General features: G+C 41.0%; 1 protein-coding gene across 1 annotated transcript in view; it reads right to left on the bottom strand.

Moving 5' to 3' along the window:
- The window catches only part of SEC16B (SEC16 homolog B, endoplasmic reticulum export factor), a 49,764-nt gene extending 26,081 nt beyond the window's left edge, over positions 1-23,683 (bottom strand). The window contains 10 exon segments of the mRNA XM_053604861.1: positions 12,334-12,564; positions 13,211-13,346; positions 14,717-14,778; positions 15,155-15,306; positions 16,257-16,398; positions 17,605-17,713; positions 18,456-18,576; positions 19,636-19,748; positions 21,061-21,414; positions 23,396-23,683. Of these exon segments, the coding sequence (XP_053460836.1) occupies positions 12,334-12,564; positions 13,211-13,346; positions 14,717-14,778; positions 15,155-15,306; positions 16,257-16,398; positions 17,605-17,713; positions 18,456-18,576; positions 19,636-19,748; positions 21,061-21,356 (1,362 nt within the window). The 5' untranslated portion in view covers positions 21,357-21,414; positions 23,396-23,683.
- Positions 23,684-23,972: the final 289 nt, after the last annotated feature.

Here is a 23,972-nt window from a genome sequence, read left to right as displayed (position 1 = left end):
CTCACTGATTACTTGGAGGAGGGCTGCTCCCCTGATCTGTTCACCTGTTCAGTACTCTTACATGCAGAGAACTAAACTGCTATTATATTTATACCACTATATGTGACAGCCTACCCCACCTAACACTATAACTAATTGTTAACTATCAAACACTTTCATATGCTGAATTAATGACACCTTAATTAGGGGAAGCACTTAGAGTTCAAATTTTATTTTTATTTTATTTTATTTTATTGAGACAGAGTCTCACTATGTCATCCTCGGTAGAGTGCCGTGGTGTCACAGATCACAGCAACCGCAAACACTTGAGCTCAGGTGATTCTCTTGCCTCAGCCTCCCAAGTAGCTAGCACTACAGGCACCCACCACGATGCCTGGCTATATTTTTGTTGTTGTAGTTGTCATTGTTATTCAGCAGGCCCAGGCTGGATTCGAGCCCACCAGCCCCAGTGTATGAGACCAGCACCCTAACCACTGAGCTATGGTCACTGAGCCTAGAGTTCAAATTTTAAAACATACATACATATTCACCATTTCATTCCATTTGGGGCATTATTTATGAGATATTGAGTCAATATTAATAATTATATTAAAATAGTGCAATTTTTGGATGGAGAGTCACTAATGAGGTAATTCCACTTCCAATTAAAAAGTTCTTGGCTGTGCATGGTGGCTCACACCTATAATCCTAGCAGTCTGGTAAGGCTGAGTTGGGGAGGATCACTTGAGCTCAGGAGTTTGAGACCAGCCTGAACAAGAGTGAGACCCCATCTCTACTAAAAATAGAAAAAAATAGCCATGCATGGTGGTGGGTGCCTATAGTCCCAGTTACTCAGGACAGTGAGGCAAGAGGATTGCTTGGACACAAGACTTTGAGGTTGCTGTGAGCTAGGCTGATGCCACAACACTCAAAAAAAAAAGTAAAAAGAAAAGAAAAAAGGAAAGTTCTTAAACCTTCCCAACGCCTCCCCCATGTAATCTTATTGGAAGAAAGAGAATGCAAATTTAAGCAGATTTAGGGAATTCAGCCATACATAGAATGCAAATAAAACAATGACATTAAGAGTTAGTCCTTTTGGCCGGGCGCGGTGGCTCACGCCTGTAATCCCAACACTGTGGGAGGCTGAGGCGGGAGGATTGCTTGAGCTCAGGAGTTCGAGGCTTGTCTGAGCGAGAGTGAGACCCCAACTCATTAAAAAAATGGAAAAACCCAGCCGGGCGCAGCGGCGAGCGCCTGTAATCCCAGCGGCCCCGGAGGCTGAGGCAGCAGGATGCCCACAGCCGGAGTCCGAGGCTGCGGTGAGCTCCGACGCCACTGCCCTCTGCTCAGGGCATAGGGTAGAACTCTGCCTCGACAAAAAAAAAAAAAAAAAAGGCAAGAGTTAGTCCTTTTGGATGTTTTAGCTATTTAATAATCTTTTTAACTGAGGAATAACTTAAGAATAACTGAAGAAATTGAGAATTTATACCAAGGATATCAAACTTTGAATATCAGGGATTTGGTCACTTTCACACAGCGCCCGAAATAAAAGCCCAGTCCAATATGAATAAATGTTTTGATGTATTTTTATAACCTTATCCTTGCAAATGATTCCCAGCTCGTGCAGTATCCATCTATCTCTTACTTACCTTTGGGTCAAGCTATGAAAGGTGGTATGGTGGGTGGTTAGAAGCTCCAACCCAGGTATCACACTGCCTACATCTAAACTCCAGGCTCTATCCCCTTGCTAACTTTACTCATCTTTATCCCTTTATGTAAATACATAAAACAAGGAGAACCTAATTTACAAGGTTTCTGTGAAGACATATAAGATAATACATGTAAGCAAGTGCCTGGCAAGTAGAAAGTATTCTCAAAATCTTTGCTTTTGTTGCTATTGTTGTCATGGTCATTATTTATCTTTCTTAAGGGAAGAGTTCATTGCTGATTTATCTCTGTATCCCCCACTGGGTTCAATGTCTTAAAAGTAATAGCTGCTAATAAAAGTTTGTTGAATAAATGAATCACTGGTGAAATTACAAGTCCCCAGTATATAGTGAAAAAATAAATTTAAGGTGGATGATGAGAGGTTGCTTGGTTGGTTATAATGTGTGTTGCTTCAGTGATTTATGCACTGAAGGCCCTAACTTCACCTCGATGCAATAAATCAGTGTAACCTGTGTATCCATGTAATAAAAACATTCACAGCCCTCTAGTTTTTTAAATAAAGTTTGATGAGTGTGAAAAAACTGCACTTGTATTAATATATACAAATAAAAAAAAATGGGAAAAAATTAAAAATAAATTTAAAAGAGGTCAGCTCCACGATAGCAGATTAGACATCTCCTCATCAGCCACTCTCTGTGATTGGGGCGATGGGACTCCAGCCACCTCTTATTGGATTGTCCCATCCAGATATATCATTGCAAGGGCACAGTGAGACAGCATGGGACTCTAGGAACCAAGGAGGTCAGGAGCAAAGGAAAATCTACATAGAATCTGGGTGTCAGGGACAAAGACTACACTTCGAATCCCTGAGCAATCAAGCCCGCAGAAGAGTCTCCATCACCCTGTCAGCACCCTGTAGTGACAAACTGGGGACTGGGCTGAACTCTAGTATAGACTGTCCCTCCAAGCAAGGAGAGCAGGGAGAAACAAGCAGGAGCTGAGATCCTGCTGGTCTCTAGGGTGCCAGCAGCAAAGGCTGGAGGCAAGGATAGCACTCTACAGGTTTTTGAATGTGGGAGCTCCCTGGAGTCATTTTGGGAGGGCCTGAGCCCACAGGCAAGGGGAATGGCATGGAAGAGTGGGTTTGGACCCTGAAACTGCTTGGAGAGAAGCCAGTAGCCCCAGGTGCCACCATTGTAGGAGAGCTGCAGGGGAGGAACAGCCTCCAGGGTCCCCACACCCTGTGTGACAGGCTCTGACTCAGCCTGTTGGGCACAGGCAGACACCCGTGGGGGTGATTCCCACATAGACACTGCCAGCTGGGCAAATCGGCTAACATAGAGAACCCCTTTGGGCCTCAGGGAACTTTTGGAAAATTGAGGCATGAGTCTCAAAAAGTTGACATACGTTTCAGGCTCCCAATCCTATGGGGACTGAACACTAGCGGAGCAACCCCACCCAGATTAAAATCAAATAAATCAGGAAAACAAGACCAGGTCTCCACAGCAACCAGCTAGTGACTTCCTGTCCCCAAAGCAGGCAGAAGAAGCAGTGTGGTTTTTTTACATGTCCTAAACCTGGAGCACCATCCAGTGTCCAGGCAATATATTGCATTATATATTCTTTTTTCTTCCTTCCATCTCTATTTTTATTTTATTATTCTATTTTATTTCAGGTTAATGTGAGGGTCCAAATAACTAGGTTGCAATATTTGCATATGTTAGGTAGAGCCCCTCTTGTAGTTGTGTCCCACACCCAAAAGGTGTGCCAATACCCTTACATTGTGTCCATTAAGTGGAAGAACACCAATCCCCCTCTCTCCTCTCCTTTCCTCCCTCCTGCATTTCCAACTTCCCCCACCTTGAATTGAATTGAGTGTTTGTCTTATGTGGCATGTATTAGATTGTCTACTGGCTTCATATTAGCATTGAGTACATTGGATATTTGCTTTTCCATTGCTGTGATGTCTTACTAAGAAGAATGTGTTTCAACTCCATCCAGGTTAATACATCTTTTTATGGCTGCATAGTATTACATGGTATACATATACCATAGTTTGTTAATCCATTCCTGGATTTATGCACATTTAGGTTGTTTCCACATCTAGCGATTGTAAATTGAGCTGCAATAAACAATCTAGTGCACATGTCCTTATGGTAAAATGCCTAGAAGGCATTTAGAAGTGGGATTATGGGATCAAATGGGAAGCCGCATATATTTTTAATTACTAATTTTTTCTTGCCTTTTTTATATCAAGATTTCCATCTCTGTGATGAGTTTTCTTTCTCTTTTTTCTTTATCATCTTTTCTCTTTTCTATACTGTTTTCTTTCTTTTTGTGGTAATTTTTTTTTACTTTTCTCATTGTTCCATTGTTCCTTCATAAATTTCTAAAATGACAACCAAGATATCCCCTTTTTCTTTATTTTATTTATTTATTTTGGCTTTATGAAACCCTAAGAAAAGAAATAGCAGAAAACAAACAAATGGAAGAACATACCATGCTCTTGACTAGGAAGAATCAGCATTGTTAAAATGTCTATACTACGCAAAGCAATCTACAGATTCATTGCAATCCCCATTAACTATCTCTTAATATAGACTGGAAAAAATAGTCTTTGCTTTGTATGGAACCAGGAAAAAAAACCCGTATAGCCAAGGCTATTCTTAGTAATAAAAACAAGCTGGAGGAATCACTCCACCAGACTTCAAGTTATATTACAAGTCCACAGTGATCAAAACAGCATGGAATTGGCACAAAAATAGTGACATAGATGTAATGGAACCAAATAGAAAACCAAGAGGTGAAACCAGTCTCTTATAGCCATCCAATCTTCAATAAGCCAAACAAAAGCATACACTGGGGGAAAGAATTTCTATTCAATAAATGGTACTGAGAGAACTGGAAAAATACATGTAAAAGACTGAAACTGGACCCACACCTTTCACCACTTATAAAAATTGATTCAAGATAGATACAAGATTTAAATCTAAGACATGAAATGATAAAAATTCCAGAGGAATGTATGGGGAAAACTCTTGAGAATGTTAGCCTGGGGAAAGATTTTATGAAGAAGACTTCCATGACAAACATGGCAACAACAAAAATAAATAAATGGGACTTTAGTAAGCTGAAAAGCTTCTGCACAACTCAGGACACAACAAGCAAAACAAAAACGCATCCTTCAGAATGGGAAAAGACATTTGCACATTACAAATCTGACAAAGGGTTGATAACTAGAATCTTTAGAGAACTCAAATTAATCAACAAAAAAAAGAAAAACAATTCCCACTTTTACTGGGCAAGAGACATGAACAGATCCTTCTCTGAGGAAGACAGATGAATGGCTAACGAACATATGAAAAAATGCTCATCATTTCTAATTATGAGAGAAATGCAAATCAAAACCACCTAAGATATCACCTAACCCCAATGAGAATGGTCCACATCACAAAGTTCCAAAGCTGCAGATGCTGGCACAGATGTGGAGAAGGCAAACACTTTTACACTGTTAGTGGGACTGCAAATTAATAGACTCTTTGGAAAGAAGTATGGAGAATCCTCAAAGAACTCAAATTAAACCTTCCATTTGACCCCACAATCCCCTTACTAGGTATCTACCCAGAAGAAAAAAAAATCATTTTATCATAAGGACATTTGTACCAGATTGTTTACTACAGCTCAATTTACAATCACCAAGATGTGGAGCAACCTAAATGCCCATAAACTTAGGAATGGATTAACAAACTGTGGTATATGTATACCATGGAATCCTATTCAGCCATTAAAAGAGATGAAGACTTAACATCTTTTGTATTAACCTGAAAGAAGTTGAAACACATTCTTCTTAGTAAAGTATCACAAGAATGGAAAAGCAAGTATCCAATGTACTCAATATTAATATGAAGCCAGTAAATGATCTAATGCATGCCACATAAAAGAAAAACTCAATTCAATTCAAGATGGGGGGGAGGAAATAAGGGAGGGGAGAGTGAGGAGGAGAGAGGGGGATTGGAGTTCTTCTACTTAATGGGCACAATGTAAGGGTATTGGCATACCTTTTATGTGTGGGACACAACTACAAGAGAGACTCTACCTAACAAATGCAAACATTGTTTATAATTGTTTATACCCTCATATTAATCAGAAATTTAAAAAAAAACTGACCCAAGAAATGAATAAAAGACATGATGAAACTAGAAAGGATACTTGAAGTTTAAGAAATTGAAGGAGTCACTCAAGGTAGTTACAGATGCGGTAGAAATGATCAATAACAGATTAAACTGTGGAAAAGAAAAGAATCTTAGAGCTAGAAGATAAGGCTTTTGAACTAACTCACGCATTCAAAGAGACAGAAAAGAAGCAAGTACAACCAAAGCAATTTCTTGGAGAATTATGGAACTTCACAAAGTGCAAAAACATATAAATTACAGGTATGCCTGAAGGAGCGGAAGAGAGACCCAACAGTATGGAAGCCCTATACTGGAGGATATCATAACTGATAATTTTCCCAAGCATCACTGAAGATTCTGACATACTCCTTTTAGATGGATGTTAAGTCGTCAGCCAATTCTCCCAGCACCATTTGTTAAATAGGGAACCTTTCCCCCAATTTATATTTTTTATAGGCTTATCAAAGATCAAATGACGATAAGTGTCTGGGTTCATCTCTTGGTTCTCAATTCTGTTCCATACATCTATTTCTCTATTTTTATGCCAATACCATGCTGTTTTGATCACTATAGATTTATAGTATAGTTTGTAGTCTGGTAGCATGATTCCTTCTGATTTGTTTTTATTTCTGAGTAATGTCTTGGCTATTTGATGTTTTTTTCTGGTTCCATATAAAATGAAGCACTATTTTTCCAGATCTTTAAAGTATGATGGTGGTGCTTTGATAGGGATTGCATTAAATTTGTAAATTGCTTTGGGTAGTATGGACATTTTAACTGTGTTGATTCTTCCTAGCCATGAGCATGGTATGTTTTTCCATTTGTTAACATCTTTAGTTATTTCTTTTCTCAGAGTTTCATAATTCTCTTTATAGAGATCTTTCACATCCTTTATTAGGCAAATTCCCAAATATTTCATCTTCTTTAGCACAACTGTAAAGGGAAAAGAGTCCTTGACTGTTTTTTTGGCTTGGCTATTACTGGTATATGTATAAAAGCTACTGATTTGTGAGTATTGATTTTGTATCCTGAGATGCTACTGTGTTCCTTGATCACTTCTATGAGTTTTGTGGTTGAGTTCCTGGGGTTTTCCAAGTATAAAATCATATCATCTGTGAATAGTGAAAGTTTGATCTCCTCTGACCCTATTTGTATATCCTTGATCACCTTTTCTTGCTTGATTTGTGATGGCTTAGACTTCCATTACAATGTTAAAAAGCAGTGGAGACAATGGGCAACCTTGCCTGGTTCCTGATCTGAGTGGAAATGTTTTCAATTTTACTCCATTCAATATGATATTGGCTGTGGGTTTGCTGTATATGGCCTATATCAGTTTAAGAAAAGTCCCTTCTATACCTATTTTCTTAAGTGTTCTGATCACGAAAGGATGCTAGATAAACTGAACCCACACCTTTCACCATAACAAAAATTGACTCTCACTGGATAAAAGATTTAAACATAAGACATGAAAATATAAAGATTCTTGGAGAGAGTGCAGGAGAAACACTTGAAGAAATTGGCCTGGGAGAATACTTTATGAGGAGGACCCCCCCCCCAGGCAATTGAAGCAACACCAAAAATACATTACTGGGATCTGATCAAACTAAAAAGCTTCTGCACAGCCAAGAAAACAGTAAGTAAAGCAAGCAGTCAGCCCTCAGAATGGGAGAGGATATTTGCAGGTTATGCTTCTGACAAAGGTTTCATAACCAGAATCCACAGAGAACTCAAACTTATTAATAAGAAAAGAACAAGTAATCCCATTTCATTGTGGGCAAAGGACTTGAACAGAAGCTTCTCTGAAGATGATAGGCGCATGGCCTACAGACACATGAAAAAATGTTCATCATCCTTAATCATCAGAGAAATGCAAATCAAAACCACTTTGAGATATCATCTAACTCCCGTAAGAGTGGCTCACATAACAAAATCCCAAAACTACAATGTTGGTGTGGATGTGGAGAAAAGGGAATACTTCTACACTTTTGGTGGGAGTACAAGCTAATAGGTCCCTTTTGGAAAGAAGTATGGCAAATACTCAGGGATCTAAAAGTAGACCTGCTGTTTGACCCTACAATTCCTCTACTAGATGTATATCCAAAAGACCAAAAATCACTTTATAACAAAGATATTTGCACTAGATTGTTCATTGCAGCTTAATTCATAATAGCCAAGTCATGGAAGAAGCCCAAGTGCCCATCGACCCATGAATGAATTAATAAATTGTGGTATATGTATACCATTGAATATTATGCAGCCTTTAAAAAGATGGAGATTACCTTTTTCACATGGATGGAGCTGGAACCTATCCTACTCAGTAAAGTATCTCAATGGAAGAAAAAATATCCAATGTACTCAGTACTATTATGAAACCAATTTACAATCACTTACACTTTCATATGAAGTATAGATCACAACTCTGGCCCAAGATGATGGAGGGAGGGAGATCGGAGGGGAGGGGGAAGGTCAGATTGAGAGAGGGTGAATGGTGGGATTACACCTATGGTGCATAATGCAAGGGTACATGTTGGATCTATTAGTGTAGTATAAATGTCTTAACACAATAATTAAGTAAATGAGATGAGATATATATTAACCATTGTGATGTAAGTGTTCCTAATATGAAATCAGCACATTGTATCCCATAAATGCATTAATATATACATGATCTATGTGTTTATGTTTTAATCAAAAAATTTAAAAAATAGATGGATGTTGAACCCCAGTTTGTCTCAACAAACAGAGCATCTCCTAGACATATTGTAATGAACTTGGCCAAGGTCAAAATGAAAAAGAAAATTCTTCAAGCAGCCAGTAGCAAGCACCAATTGACCTGCAGGGGCAGATCCATTGGAGTGACAACAGACTTCTCAGCAGAAACTTTACAAGACAGAAGACATTGGGCTTTGACTTTCAACCTACTCAAATAAAATAACTTCAAGCCCACAGTCACCAAGATATGAAATCAACACAAGTGCCTGCCAACCCATGAATGGATTAATAAGCTGTAGTATGTGTGTGTATGTGTATATATATATATATATATATATATCATGGAATTCTATTCAGCCATTAAAAAAAAAAATGGAGACTTCACATCTTTTGTATAAACCTTGATGAAGCTGAAGAACATTCTACTTATTGAAGTATCCACAGAATGGAAAAGCAAGTATCCAATGCACTCAATAAACCTACTAATGTTAAACCAGTAGAGGAACAAATACACACCCACAAGAGAAAAACAGAATAAAACTCAAGTGGGAGTACTCGTGTGCTTTCCACTAATAGGCATAATGTAAGGGTATGTGGCACACCTCCTGGGTGAGGGGCACAACTACAACATGGACTACATAACAAATGTAACCTCATTGTCTGTACCCTCATATCAATTTGAAATAAATAAATAAATTTGTAATAAATCAAATAAATAAAAGAACATCATATACAAAAAACGGAGACTAAATATTTAAATGTAAGATGACAAAAGTACTTCAACTTTACTAATTTTGAAGTATGCAAAACCTTTCTAAATATGACCGTCAAAAAGTTATAATTGTGCACAAAAAGTTCTAAAAACATAAAGAGCTTCAACAAATCACTAAGTGAGGATCAAAGGACCTGATAGAAAATGTGGAAAATTAAAAGATATTACGCTTCATTCATAATAACAGAAATGCAAATAACCATACTAACGTTTTTCTCTTCTCTTATTGGCAGCTGTCAATATGTTTGGAAACAAGCTATCGTGAGAATTTAGAAAAACAGACACTCATGGTGAATGGGTTCAACCTCTTAAAAAGCCAATTTCTCAATATCTATCAAAATTACAACCCAATATATCCTTTGACCCTCACTTGCTCTTCTAGAGGTGCTCTCTCACACTGGGCAAAATGACAGTGGCTATTCATTACACCATTGTATGTAATAGCAAAACATTGGACATAATCTTAATGTCAATCTATAGGGAGTTTAGTTAAACTAATTGCAATTTATCCATAGAAAATTATCCCGACATAAGAAATAATGAGGAAAATATTTAATAGGATATAGAGTAGAGGTCAGTAAAATACAGCGTGAAGTCCAAATCCAACCCACTGCCTATTTTGCTATAGCCCATAAGCTAAGGATAGGTTTTGCATTTGTAAGTGATTGGAAAAAAATCAAGAAAAATAATATTTTACTACCTATGAAAATGATATATGACTCAAATTTCTAATATCCATAAATGAAGTTTATTGACTCAAACCCATTCATGTACGTATTGTCTGAAGCTGACTTCACACAACAAGGGCAGAGTTGAGTAGTTGTAACAGAAACTCTAGGGCCTACAAAGCTTAAAATATTTACTATCTTCCCCTTGTGGAATCTATCAACCCCAATAGAAAGTGTTTTCTAAGCTATTTGTCAAATGTAAAATGGAAAGTACAGAAATGGTATATAGTTTGCTATAGGGAAAGGAAAAGGGGGAAATAATTACATATGCACAAAATATCTCTCACTGTTTCGGAGAGAGAAATTAGGTGGCAGGGAATGGGGGCATCATTTCCTTATTATACGTTTTTTCATTTTTTAATTTTTGAATCAAATCTATTCTAATTGATTTTAATCATATATTCAAATATTTAAAGTTTTATGAATTTTATAAAGTGTGATCTCAACTTCAAAATTAAACTACATTATCACTCTTCATCCGTTGAAAGTACAGTCCCCAACGTATGATTTTTTTGACTCTATAATGACACAAAAGCAATACACATTCAGTAGAAACCATGCTTCGAGTATCTACAAACCATTCTGTTTTTTTACTTTCAAGGTAGTATTCAGTAAGTTACATGAGATATTGAGCACCTGATTATAAAATAGGCTTTGTGTTAGATGATTTTGCTCAAACATAGGTTAAGGTAAGTGTTCTGAGCACAGTTAAGGTAGGCTAGGCTAAGCTATGCTGTTTGGTAGATTAAATATATTAAACACAATTTGACTTACGATATTTTCAATTTAATGACAGGTTTATTGGCGTGCAAACCCATTGTAAGTTGAAGAGCAACTTATGGGTAGCCAAACCTTAGATATAGTACCATTAGAAAGAGTAACATTTGGAAACAAACTATCTGTAAATTAATGCAGTGTACATAGAAAGAGCATTTTAAAAGTGCATACCCTTTAATCTAGTACTTTCACTTCTAGAAATAAATCCTAAAACAATAAAAAGATCACCCAAAGATTTATGTAATACAATGTGCAAATGCATAATTTATGATTGACAAAATTGTAGGTGGCTTATCTATTCAATAATAGTGGATTAATTAAATAAAATGTGATACATTACTCTGATGGAATATTGTACAACCATTTTTTGATTTTTTGGTGCTGGGAGACAGAGTCTCACTCTGGGTATAGTGCTATAGCATCATGGCTCGTAGCAACATCAAACTTTCAGGCTCAAGTGATTCTCCTGCCTCAGCCTCCCGAGTAGCCAAGTAGTACAGGTGCCCACCACAACACCCAGCTAGTTTTTGTATTTTTTTTTTTTAATTTTGAGACAGAGACTCATTTTCTTGCCCCTGATAGAATGCTCTAGAGTCATAGCTCACAGCAACCTCAAACTCTTGGGCTCAAGCGATTCTTTTGCCTCAGTATCCTGAGTAGCTGGGACCACAGGTGCCTGCCACAACACACAGCTATTTTTAGAGATGGGGTCTCGCTCTGGCTCTAGCTGGTCTCAAACACATGAGCTCAAGCAATCCACCTGCCTTGGCCTCCCAGATAGTTTTTCTATTTTTGGTAGAGACAGGGTCTCACTCTTGCTCAGGCTGGTCTCAAATTCCTGAGCTCAGGCAATCCACCTGCCTTGGCCTGCCAAAGTGCTAGGATTACAGGCACGAGCCACCTGTTTTTGATATGGAGCTATTGCAGCATATTTAATGCCATGGGGATATTTCACCACATAATTTTAAATAAAAATATAGAAATAAACAAATGTATGTATAATTTTATTTTATTTTTAACATAATATGTATGAATTAAAATGCTGGAAGTAAACACACCAAAGTGTTAACCAGTGTTAGTTATCTTTTAATAGTAGGACTATGGGTGTTTTTATTTTCTTCTTTATACCTATCTGAGCTTCTGATGTGCTCCCTAAAGTGAGTACCTACTAGTTATATAGTTGGAGAAAGAATGGAGAGGGATAGTGGTGGCTTTTTTTTTTTTTTTTTTTTTTTGTAGAGACAGAGTCTCACTTTATGGCCCTCGGTAGAGTGCCGTGGCCTCACACAGCTCACAGCAACCTCCAACTCCTGGGCTTATGCGATTCTCTTGCCTCAGCCTCCCGAGTAGCTGGGACCACAGGCGCCCGCCACAACGCCTGGCTATTTTTTGGTTGCAGTTTGGCCGGGGCCGGGTTTGAACCCGCTACCCTCGGTATATGGGGCCGGCGCCTTACCGACTGAGCCACAGGCGCCGCCCAGTGGTGGCTTTTTTAAAAACAAGTATAAAGGAAGAGTGTACTTACCTTCTTCCTTCCATGGTAGAGTAGTTTAGTGAATTTCTCTACAATCTGCGCAGGCGTCTCCACGCTGGGGGGGATCTCCCCGGTGAGCAGGTTCCGAGTCCCAGAGCTCAGGACCGGCCAGTCCTCATCAGTCAAATTAATGAGGTTGGCCACAGGGGGCTGCCTCTTGTACTTCTCCAGCTTCCCACAGTCCTGCATCAGCAGCTCAGCGATGTCCGAGCCCGCCATGGACTGTAAGGCAAAGAGGGTCATCCTGGGAAAGAATCCTATGAGTCCTCCTGCTGGCAGCCCACGCTGGAGAAGGCAGGCACCAAGGTGTCTACCTTCCTCCCAAGGAGGCCAATCATGCAAACACAAGGCAGTCCTTCCTCGAATTATTGTGTTCCAAACTTCAGCATCATCACCTTGGCTAAATTCCGCCTATCAGAAGCCACAAAGCTTATCAAAAAAATTCACGATTTCACAGGTATATTACCTGGCTGGTGCAGAGACCTGGGAAAGGTGTAAGAACCCTGCCAGGAGAGAAGAGCTTCAGGGAAACGTTCACATTAACAAACTGGCATCGAAATCTGAGCAATTCTTTTTTCCCCCTTGGAGCAATCCATTGCTTATTTGCAGGCTAGCGAGCCATTTACTTATCTATCTACACATCTATCATCTATCCATCTACATATTTATTGATGGATGAGGTCTCATTATGTTGCCCAGACTGGTCTTGAACTTTTATGCTCAAGGAATCATCCTGCCTCTGCCTCCTGCACCACCAGCCACTATAAGCAGTTCATATTGATTTTCATAATCATACCATAAACCAAATCATATCTACCCCTAAAATTTCAGTCCAGCCTGCACATTACCCATCACAGCAGTGACTTACCCCATTCTGGCGACAAAGGAGAACCAATAGTTGCCACAGTAGAGCCGAGTCTCTGCTCCCTGGTACCTCAGATTTGCGGCTCTGAACTGCTTTCTGCTGACAAAACATCATGAGATCCACCTTGTGTACATCTTCCCTGTGCAGAAATATTGGGGAGCAAATGGTGAGAGAGCAGACATTTCCCCTGTTCAGGTCCCCAGGTTTCTCTGAGTGTGTGCATGTGCCGCCTCGGCTGGGGCTGGGATAAGTCTGTAGCTATAGGTGAGTTATTTCCTTGTAAAATAGGAGGGGACTTCTGAGATTCTCTCATACATCCTCTCCTTTTTACAGATGAGAAAACTGAGGCCCAGAGACTCAAAGTGACTGCAAAGGATAGCAGGTAAGACCACAGACTTTGGAGTCAGACAACCCTCGTTCTAAATCTGAGCCTGCCACATCTCAGTTTAGACAAGTTTCTCGCTTCCTCTGAACCTCAGCTTTTTCCCATGAAATAGGGTCAACAAGAAAACCTACCTCCATACGAAAGGAATTAGAAAATTGTGTGGCGTATATTAAGTGCTCAATAAACTGGCAATCTCTTTTGCTTGAGATCATCCAATATAAATACAGCCAAATTGGGACCCATACCCCAATGTCTGAATACCCAACTTGGTCCTCTGCCCCTCATCTGTATACCTGTGTGTAAGAATTAGAGACAGCACTCATTTATACTTGAAGGAGCTGTCAAATAACATATGGGTATTTTCTTGGGGGAGCTTCATGATAAGAATATATTTATAGAGTAGTAATAATATTTGAAGGGCTTCCACATGCATAATCTTACTTGAGATTCACTGCCAAGCCTGGACTAGACAAAGCAGGTGTTATATCACTTCTCAGAGGGAAAACTACTGCTTAGAGAGGGCTAACCACCCTGTGCTCCATGGTGCTGCTCGTCACTAAGATGCCTGGGTGGGCCTAGGACCCATGTCCTCTGTCATGTCGCCAGGACTCCCCTCAACAAAAGGGCACTCAGCATCAGAAAAATGACTGGGAATTTAAAAGCAATTCCAGATAAGTCCTGCAGAGGGCAGACTAGCATGCTGTTCAGTAACTCCAACACAGCCAATGTTATTTCTCTCCAGAAAAAAAGCCACTGTTGGAAGAATTTTTTCCATTATGATCCACTTGTCTGTGATTTCCTAGGCTGTGCTCCACTTATCTACTAATATCTATCAAGTACACAGAACAGTAAAACTTCTTATCGTGTAACCACTGCAAAATAGAACTAATTTTAGATTTCTAAACCGTTAGCTAATTTTTCTTTCTGTCCAACTACTGAATGGCTTGTCAAAAAAGGCTCAGAGAACATTTGGTTCTATCTTGTGGCACAGAGAATTCTAATCCAACAAGAATAGACATGTTCTTTTATAGAAACCAAGAACAAATACCCCAAAATGCTAATCTGGGCAAGAAGAATTTCTAGGTTTTAAAAGCCCTGTCTTAGCACCTCTTATAGTAATTTACCTGATCAGGGGTCCTGGAAAACTTCTCATCTCCTCTTGTTCTTCAGAATCATAAAGAATAATCTGGAACAAAAAATCAGATTTGGTCTTCAAGATTGTGGCCACCCAATGCCCCTTTCAGTGTAGGCATTGTATCAGATCCTAAGGCCATGGTCCCAAGATGTGGCCCAATGCCTTGTAGAGAAAGCAGAAAGAGAAAAATGACTTATCCTATTGCTGAAGATGAACCACCAGCTTCTCAGGGAAAACTTAACCCTGGCATCACTTCTTTCAGAGAAGAGCACCACCCATTCCTGTACCACCACCACCACCCAGTCCAGGAGGTGATGGTCCAATTCCCCACTCCCAGAGATGCCTGAGCTCAGGCAAAAGCAAGCAGGGTAAGTAAGTCAGGAAGAGCTGGGTGAGCAGAGTGCCAGGGGCACAGGATGGCATTTACCTCCATGCTGTGCAGTTCAACAAGGGCTGTTTGCTCATCAATAGAAGAGCTGGGAGCCACACACACCAGCTGACCTCCAGGCCCGAAACTCACAGGTACATGGGGGATATAGAACTTCATGGGTGTTTTGGGACCAGCTGTGGAGATATCCTCTGACCAAAAGACACACATGGACATTGTTAGCATTACTTCTGCTGCTTTTCTTGAATTTGGAAATATGCCACAGACACATTTCTGTCCAAATTCTACCTGAGACCAAAATAGGAGTCTGAGTGGGCTCCATAATTAGAAGAAGCTCATATGCCATGCTCCAGTCAGGTGTAAGCCTCTGAGAATATGTCAGAATATGGATTTTGGAGGCTGAGACAGGAGGATTGCTTCAGGTCAGGAGCTCGAGACACCAGCCTGCACAAGATCAAGACCCTGTCTCTACCAAGAGTAGAAAAACTTAGCCAGGCATGATGGCTCATTTCTGTGGTCCCAGCTATTCAGGAAGATGGCTTGAACCCAGGAGTTTGAGGTTGCAGTGAGCTATGATAATGCCACTGCACTCTAGCCTAGGCAACAATGCAAGATTCTGCCTAAAAAAAAAAAAAAAAAGAAAGAAAGAAAAGAAACAAACAAAAGAATATAATGCATGGATTCAATGATTTGGTCCAAATGCACTCAACCCAGACTCTCAGTGCTGGTGAGAATCCAAGGAATTTCTGGCTCTTGTCACCTCAATACTGATGAGAAGTCACCCTCATCCAGACAAAGCAATTATGCTTTGCGTCCTGCTTTTGCTTTTTCTAATTCTCTCTGGTCTTTACTTTCCTCACCTGCTACTTAAAAGCACTGCTGAGTGCCTCCTCTCCCAGCCTCCTGATGACTGGAGGCAGTGTTCCCTTCTCAGAACCAGCATGATGCAATGTCCATTATAAGCAAAAAGATAGGAAATGGGGCCAAAGTTGGCCTCTCCACCCAAGAGACCTACATAAGCAAATCAGGCAAACAATGATCCATTCTCAGAAATACAGGGTAAAGATGACTTTCCCAGGGACTTGCTACCTAGCCTTCCTCATCAGACTCAGCCAACTCCCATAATCTCTTTAGTACCTACCGGCCTGAACTGGACTCCAAGCTGCTGAAGCTATGGTATCACACTGCCCAGCATCTGCCATGTACTGACTGAGCTCATAGCTGCTGGAGCTGAGGCCAGACTCGTGCTGCTGGAGAAGGTTGGACTCACTGGTCAGTGATTGCTGAAAGTGGACACAATCAAACACAGGGGAAGGAGTTTCAGAGAGCTGGTCCCCTCAAGTGTTCCTTCAAAGAAACAAAATTCAAACTTTCCAATAAACATCGTGAGTATGGATGTGTTGAAAAGAGAAAAAGGAATAATTTGGTGGACAGGTGTTTTCAAAGGATGCATTATAGCCCAGTGGAGCGTGCAGGCCCTACGGTCAGGGAGCCATGAATTCAAATCTTGGCTTTGTCTAATACTCAGCAACTGTGGCTGTGACCTTAGACAAGTGACTCAGGCTCCTTGAGCTCAATACCCTCATCTGTTATATAATAATATCTGTCCTATATACCCCAAGTATCATGTATTCCTTCACCAACTATTCCATGAGCATTTATGGGGCTGTGCTTTCCCCTGGGGTACAGGTGTACAAAAATTTATGGAACTCGTTCTAGGAGAATCTGAGTAAAACAATGAATTCACCCCTGTTTGTATACTGTAAAGTGCTGTATACATGTATGTAGCCGCTGTGACTGTGTTGTTACTATTAGTCACACTGCCCCCCTAAATCGTGGAAATCTAATCAGGGAAACAACATTAATACAAGGCTGTCAAAAACCAAGAGCTCATCTCTCTAGTATCCTTGCAACTTTTCCATAAATCAAAAATTATTCCAACATCAAAAGTTTATTTTAAAAAAATTTAAAGCTACATTTAGCAGTCCAGCTGATATACACAGTAAGATTTTAGGGGAGAGACATGGACAAGTCAGGAAAGGTTTCAAGCCCTGCTTTTCAAACTTGAATTAAAAGATTCTAGTAACTTTCCACTTCCTAGGTAAACCAAATTGCTAATCCCCTAGGGGCCACTTTCAGCAATTTGGCAAACCAAATTGCTAATCCCCTGGGGTCCCTAACACCTGGTGGCAGCTCCTCCTCTTTCATAGCACCTTGGAGTAATTTGGGTGACATTCCCTGACCCTGCCAATTTGCAAAAAATTCAATAGAGCCAGATCAGGCCTCAACCATATAAAACTGAAGCAGAAGGCGGGAAAGGGAGAGTCTTGAGTGGAGGCTTTGCCAAGGGGCAGGAACAGGCCCCTGCAGACAGTTAACCAACAGAGACCCACTTCCAAGGGCCCTGCCCTGCCCTGCCCTGCCACTGCTGAACAGGTCAACTGTGACAGATGGCCACAGCCTCCAGCCCCTACGTCTCTTCAGGTTACCTTATTATTCTGGGCTCCAGTAAGCAGACTCTCTGGAAACATCTCCCTAGGCAGCTCCTGTCCAGAGTCAGAAGCAGGGCTGTCTTTATAAGGGCTCCGACTATTAGATCTGCAACAGAATGACAGCAACAATGAGAGCGTCCCTCGGCAAGCCAGCAAGGCTGTCATGCTCCCTGCCAGAGGCTGTTCTGCGCCAAAGCATGGGCAGGTGTCAGGATGGCCTGGATGACACAGGGAAAGGACTTTTTCTCCCATTTGCCACCTCAATCTACTAATCCCAGCTTGGGTTCCATAGCACAGTTCTTAGAAGTGGCCATAGACCCTGAGGAGCAGAGTGGGTCTCTGCAACTTGACAGCCCAGAATGGGTTAAATAAGAGCACTTGTGCTGGTGAATAACAGGGCTAAGGGCCCTAGGACAGATACTCGAGCAAAAGTTTCTTCCCTCCTCTGCCTTGGCCCAGGGGGCTATCCCATTCTCAGGGCCCAGGAGTGGGCTGAGAAGCAGCTCAGCCCTAGGCAAGACCCAGTCATGAGGAGTTTGGCAGGACTGCGTTTGTTCCAAGGCCAACATAGAATTAAGGGCCTCCTTTAGGATGACCTCAAGTAACCTCACAGAACTCAGACTAGCCCAGGTCTGGAAACAGTCTCTCAAGGACAAGAATCTCTCCTCCCAGGGTCCATGTTCACAGCCAGCCAGGCCCATCCTGGGCTACTCCCATATCCCTGTAGCTAGAACAAAGCAGATGGGCTTATCCACGGTGAGGGACCAGAATCAGATGTCCTAAGACTTGCCTAATATAGTCTGAGTTTGACTGAATCATGCTAAACTGGACTCTCCTTTCATACTTACTGGAACTGGATCTCATATTTTGTTCCAAACTGACTATTCTGGTTTTCATGATGATGTTCACGGAGGTACTTTTGATCTTGGTGCTCTTCATACCAGACATAAGGACTCCCTTGCCTTGGCACTGCACCCTCAGAGAAAACAAAGTAAAGACACATCATTTCCTGTTTCCAAAAGTTCTTTCAGAAGACTGGGCCTGGTGGCTCACGCCTGTAATCCTAGCACTCTGGGAGGCTGAGGAGGGTGGATCACATGAGCTCAGGAATTTGAGACCAGCCTGAGCAAGAGTAAGACCCTGCCTCTAAAAAAATTAAAAAAAAAAAAATAGCCAGGCATTGTGGTGGGCACTTGTCATCCCAGCTACTCAGTGTGCTGAGGCAAGAGAATATCTTAAGCCCAAGAGTTTGAGGTTGCTGTGAGCTATGACACCATGGCATTCTACTGAGGGCAACAGGTGACACTCAAAAAAAAAAAATTCTTTCAGAAAGACACTGACAAACTGTAAGGATGAGTTATAGGAGTGTTGTAGGTCTAAGAATATATTTGCCAAGTTGAATTAAATCAATAGGTGAGAACTATGAAAGTCTGTAAGATGCCCCTTGGTCCTTTCTGAACCAATTAGTATAGCTCTATACAATTGTACAATGGTGAAGATCTGTGTGTTGGGGTGTGTGTGTGTGTGTGTGTGTGTGTGTTCAATGTTAAGACAGATTCCTTTTTGCCAGCAGGTCAGAAGCTGCCATTAACATATATGCCCTGTACCTGTTAGTATAGGGTATGAAACTTATATGGTATGTATCTGCTGCCTCCTAGTACAGTGATGGTCAGACTCCTATTACAACCCAGCACACACTCAATGCCCTTAAGAACTGACTTCACCGCTAATTGTTCAGAGACTACAATGTTGGCTATAAGGAGACATATAAGAAAAAATATGGACAAAGTACAAAGCACGGATAGTGCTAGTAACATAATGAAAGTTTCAGTAGCATAATCTACACATACAAAGGAATAAAACACCTTTTTATCTCTTCTCCTCAACACATCTAGGAGTGGTCTCATCTGGCCAAGAAGGGGTGCCCAAGGTGAGGCTCTGAACGTGACTCCTTCAGTCCCTACTCTGCCTTTCAGACCAGCTGCACCATCCCCAACTCCCAGAGGCTCCTTGGAGACTATTCCATACCTCTTTCTTCCTGTAGCCTCTGTGGGTGTCCATGATAGTAATAACTTCCATAAGCATATTCTTCCCTTAGTGTTGGAGAGTGATAGCTCTGGTATTGATCCTCATAACCTGGCCTAAAATATCACAAAGAAGGCTAGTCATTTGAGTATGAGCATGATAAAGAAAGAAACCAATGGATACCTTGACAAAATAAATGACTTCTATAAGCAGGAAATCCAGAACCGGAGCAGGACTGGGCATATGTTACATAACAAGGCTAAGATTTTTATAGTAAAGCTCTTTTTTATTTTTTTTAATTTAAAACTCTTTTTTAAAAAAATATTTTATTTTTATAGTAAAACTTATTCCCCAAATATACACATCCAACAATACAAGGAGATATTATTTTAGAAATCTCTGTCCTGACATTATCTGAGAAAACTACTTCCTGAGATGACTGTGTGAGTCCCCAATATACCATGGTAATTCCCATGCATATCGCAAATGGAAACAAAATGAAAAGGTTAAGTTGGACTATCTTAAATCTGATTGCTCTTATGTGGTATTGCCTCTGTCTTTAACACGCCTTTCTCTGAGAATTCATCAATCCAAAAAGATTGGAGAAAAGGGAACATCAGGGTATTAGTGTTTTTGTCAATTAAGAATCCTTTGGTATTTCATAGGGGCAGAATTCTTTACAATAATTTTCATCATAGGCAAGTAACTATCACCTCAACTGGAAAAGATAAAGTAGAACATAGACAGCTTCCAACATTCCATAAAATATTAAGTTCAGTGCTATCAATTAGACCTCAGAGGAGCAGCAACGCCAGATTCTCCAACTCACTATGACCTCTCTATGACCTCTTCCTTCTGAAGTTGGAGTTTACAAATTTGTATCTGCTTACTCTGAGGCTGATTTTTTTTTTAAGTTACTATTCGTTCAATACAGACTTTTTTGTATGCCTATTACACTCAAGGTCCTCTTTTAGTCACTAGGACTCTTCTTGGTGATGGTGGGGTGTCACGTTAACCCCAGGTCCGAATGGTTCAATAACAATAAGGACCTTCTCATAGGGATCCCTAAGCAAAGCTTTTCCACAGTCTACCTATATTACCTTTTGCAATCCCAGAACAAGAGAGTCTCAGCTGCCTTCTTGCGTTTTATCACTTTTTCTACCCTCTACTCAGTCCCTAATACCCTATCACACTGTGATGACTTCTTTAAGATGCTTCCCTAGGGAATAAAGAGAAGGGAAATACTACCTTTGATCACCAAAAACCAGTTTGGGAAAGCATAGGATTTAGCTAAGGCAATTTAGGATAAAGAAATTTAAAAAAATAAAAATACAAAGAGGAGAAATAAATGAAAAAGGAACAGGAAACGAAGAATCTATTCATAAGCACTTAGAAGAGTTGGGTTCATTCCAAGCCCTAATACCATACCTTGAATACAACTGACTGCGATAACCACCTTCGTAATAGTCAACCCCGGACATGGGCTGGTGCCATTTCCCAGGTCTAAATGCATAGTGGGGATGCTGATGGTCTTCCCTGGGCTCCTGCTGTGGCTGGGGGCTCCTGCGAACATCTTGCCATTGATGGAACCTCTCTCCATTGTGCTGAGAGTGAGGAACAGGCCAATGACGTCCATCTCTCCACAGCCCTGGGTCTGGATCATGTGACGGTGCTGTGGGCCTACCCCGTGGCTGAGGCGGCCTCTGGGGAACCCAAAATTCCATCCCTGACCCTCCGAATTTCTCTTGGGTTTTAAGTCAGTTGTATAGTTATTTTATCTTCCTGTAGACAAAAGAGGGGGACAGTCATTTTAAACCTATCCCTAAACATGGTGATGGATTAGGTTTTGTGAAAAGAGCAGCTATGGTCCTTGAAATCTATCTGAAACAAACCATATGGGCACAGACATAGAGAAATCTGAAAAAAATCTCAAGCAACACATGAAATAAATAACAGACTAGATAATTACATTGATGTCGCTTAAAAAATTAAAAAGTACATTTGGAACAACAACAGATGGAGGCCTGGGAGACAGAGCAATAATCAGTGCAGCTAAAAATGCTATCAAGGAATCCCAATTAATGTTTCTTCATATATTCCACTAGCAAATATTTATTTAACACTCCCTATGGAGGCTCTATGGTTTCATAGAAATAGAGTGGGCTTCAGAGAGAACTAGATCAGAGTTCAAATCCTAACTCTGCTATTTACTGGCTAGTTAATTTTTTCAAGCCTAATTTCCTTACCCATTAAATGGGCACCTTAATAACTACCTTGCAGGGTTACTGTCTGAGTTAGAGATAACATATGGAAAGCGCCCATCACACTGCCTATTGTATAGTATGGCTCGATAAATAATCATCAGTGTTATCAGGAATGAAGGTTAGAGTAGTATGATTGGCTGAAGATATTTCCTAAACAAAAAGAAGTTTAAATTGACCTCTTCAAGAGATACCTTTTCAGAATCTTTACATTAACCTCCCAGAAGCACCTGACCCTCATATATGGCTATATTTGCCCCTCCTCCAGGGCAGCTAACAAAAGGCAAGTTTGGGTTTGCTTACACAAAAAATAGAGAGCATGTCTCAGGATTCTTCATGGCAGGAGATTTTAAAACTTGCAAATCTCCCTGGTATCAAACTGATTTGCTCCACTTATTTTTCTTTTCTTTTTTTTTTTTTTTTATTGTTGGGGATTCATCGAGGGTACAATAAGCCAGGTTACACTGATTGCAATTGTTAGGTAAAGTCCCTCTTGCAATCATGTCTTGCCCCCATAAAGTGTGACACACACCAAGTCCCCACCCCCTCCCTCCTGCTCCACTTATTTTTCAAAACGGGAGTTAGCTTCAAAGACAAATTACCTTCCAATTTCCTCTTCCCCTATCACAGGGGAGCACCAGAAGGGAAAGCACACCTCAGACCTTACTCTTGCTCAGAGATTCTCAGGTGAATACCAGGCTAGGTTGGCTCCCACCTTTTTTCTCCTTTGGGAATTGTTAAGTTGCAAGATTCTCATAGAATCAGTTAACTTGCTCCCACTTCTAACACTCCCAGCCCCATATAAAAATTCATATCAGAACAAAAGGTCGAAGGGTATGTGTTGAAACCGAGATGTCACTCTGCTTAAACACCAGAGAGTCAGGGTCCACAACTGAGAGGCCAAGAGCTATGAGACAGCAGAACACACAAAAAGAGCAAGGCACAGAGCTGCCTTCCACCTCAAGGTCAATCACAACTAAAGAGAACGCAGGCCTGCCTTCCTACACAGCTCCCTTCCTTGAAAAAATCTCCCAGGTGCAATGAGAGCTTTTGCTAGCAAATCCCAGGAAAGGAAAAATGCTCCAGACACAGTGAAAGAGTATGTATGCCTTTCCCAAAGACCCATGGAACACAAAATCATTTGTATATAAGTAAGCAGAAAGAGAAGAAAGCTGCTTTTCCTTTGTCCCTGGGTATTCTCACCAAGCAGCCCTTCCCCAACTGCAAAGGCACAGTAGCCAATCTCTTCACTGAAATCACATCATTTTGTTGCCAAGAAACATCACCTCCAGCAATTTAGACCTCAGGTTATACTGAAGGACAAATGAAAAGCAGCTCAGATTCTCAAAATGAGGGATTATATCTAGATGACAAGTCACACTCACACATTCACATCAATGACCTTGCCTGGCCCCAGGTAAGGCAATGTTGCCCTTCTTGCTCTGACAGCACGGTAAGCACAGCCCATGGAAGGGAAAGATGGCAGCTACGCTCCCACACACCTGCTCTGACGGCGTCCTAACTTCCTTCAGCGCTGCTCCAGGGACCTGGTCCACAAATGCCTCCTCTCTTCCTGGAGACTGTCAAAGTCCAGGTGCCACATCTACCAAGACTTACCTGGCCCTCAGATCTACAGCAAATTAGTTACCTCTGCAACTACCAAGCCTCCATGGAGCTGATTCATGAGGTCAAAGTCCAGCCCAGCTACCTCAGTCTGCGGCCGACCTGACCTGGCGAATTTGCTCTGCACCCTGTCAGAAGCAGTGCTTCCGTTTGCCTGCTCCCGGGCTGAGCCAGGTTCACTCACAAGGGAAGGCATCCAAACCCTACAGCAAACACAGAAGAGAGACACCAGGAGAGGAATCTAGAAAGCCCTGAGGCAGCCTGGTCTGACAGCAAGAGCACCACCTATGCGGTGTTGACTCGTGGCTCCACCACAGACTGGCTCTGCTACTTAACTTCTCTGAGTCTCTGTTTCTTTTTCTCTAAAAGGGAAATAATAATACTTAGCTCCTGGTCATTATGGTGGGCGTTATGAGGATTAAATGTTGGTAAAGTAGTGCACAATATATAAATAGG

The sequence above is a fragment of the Nycticebus coucang genome, chromosome 10, assembly GCF_027406575.1.
Source record: "Nycticebus coucang isolate mNycCou1 chromosome 10, mNycCou1.pri, whole genome shotgun sequence".
Classification (NCBI taxonomy): Eukaryota; Metazoa; Chordata; class Mammalia; order Primates; family Lorisidae; genus Nycticebus; species Nycticebus coucang.
This window is presented reverse-complemented; position numbering and strand designations above follow the sequence as displayed.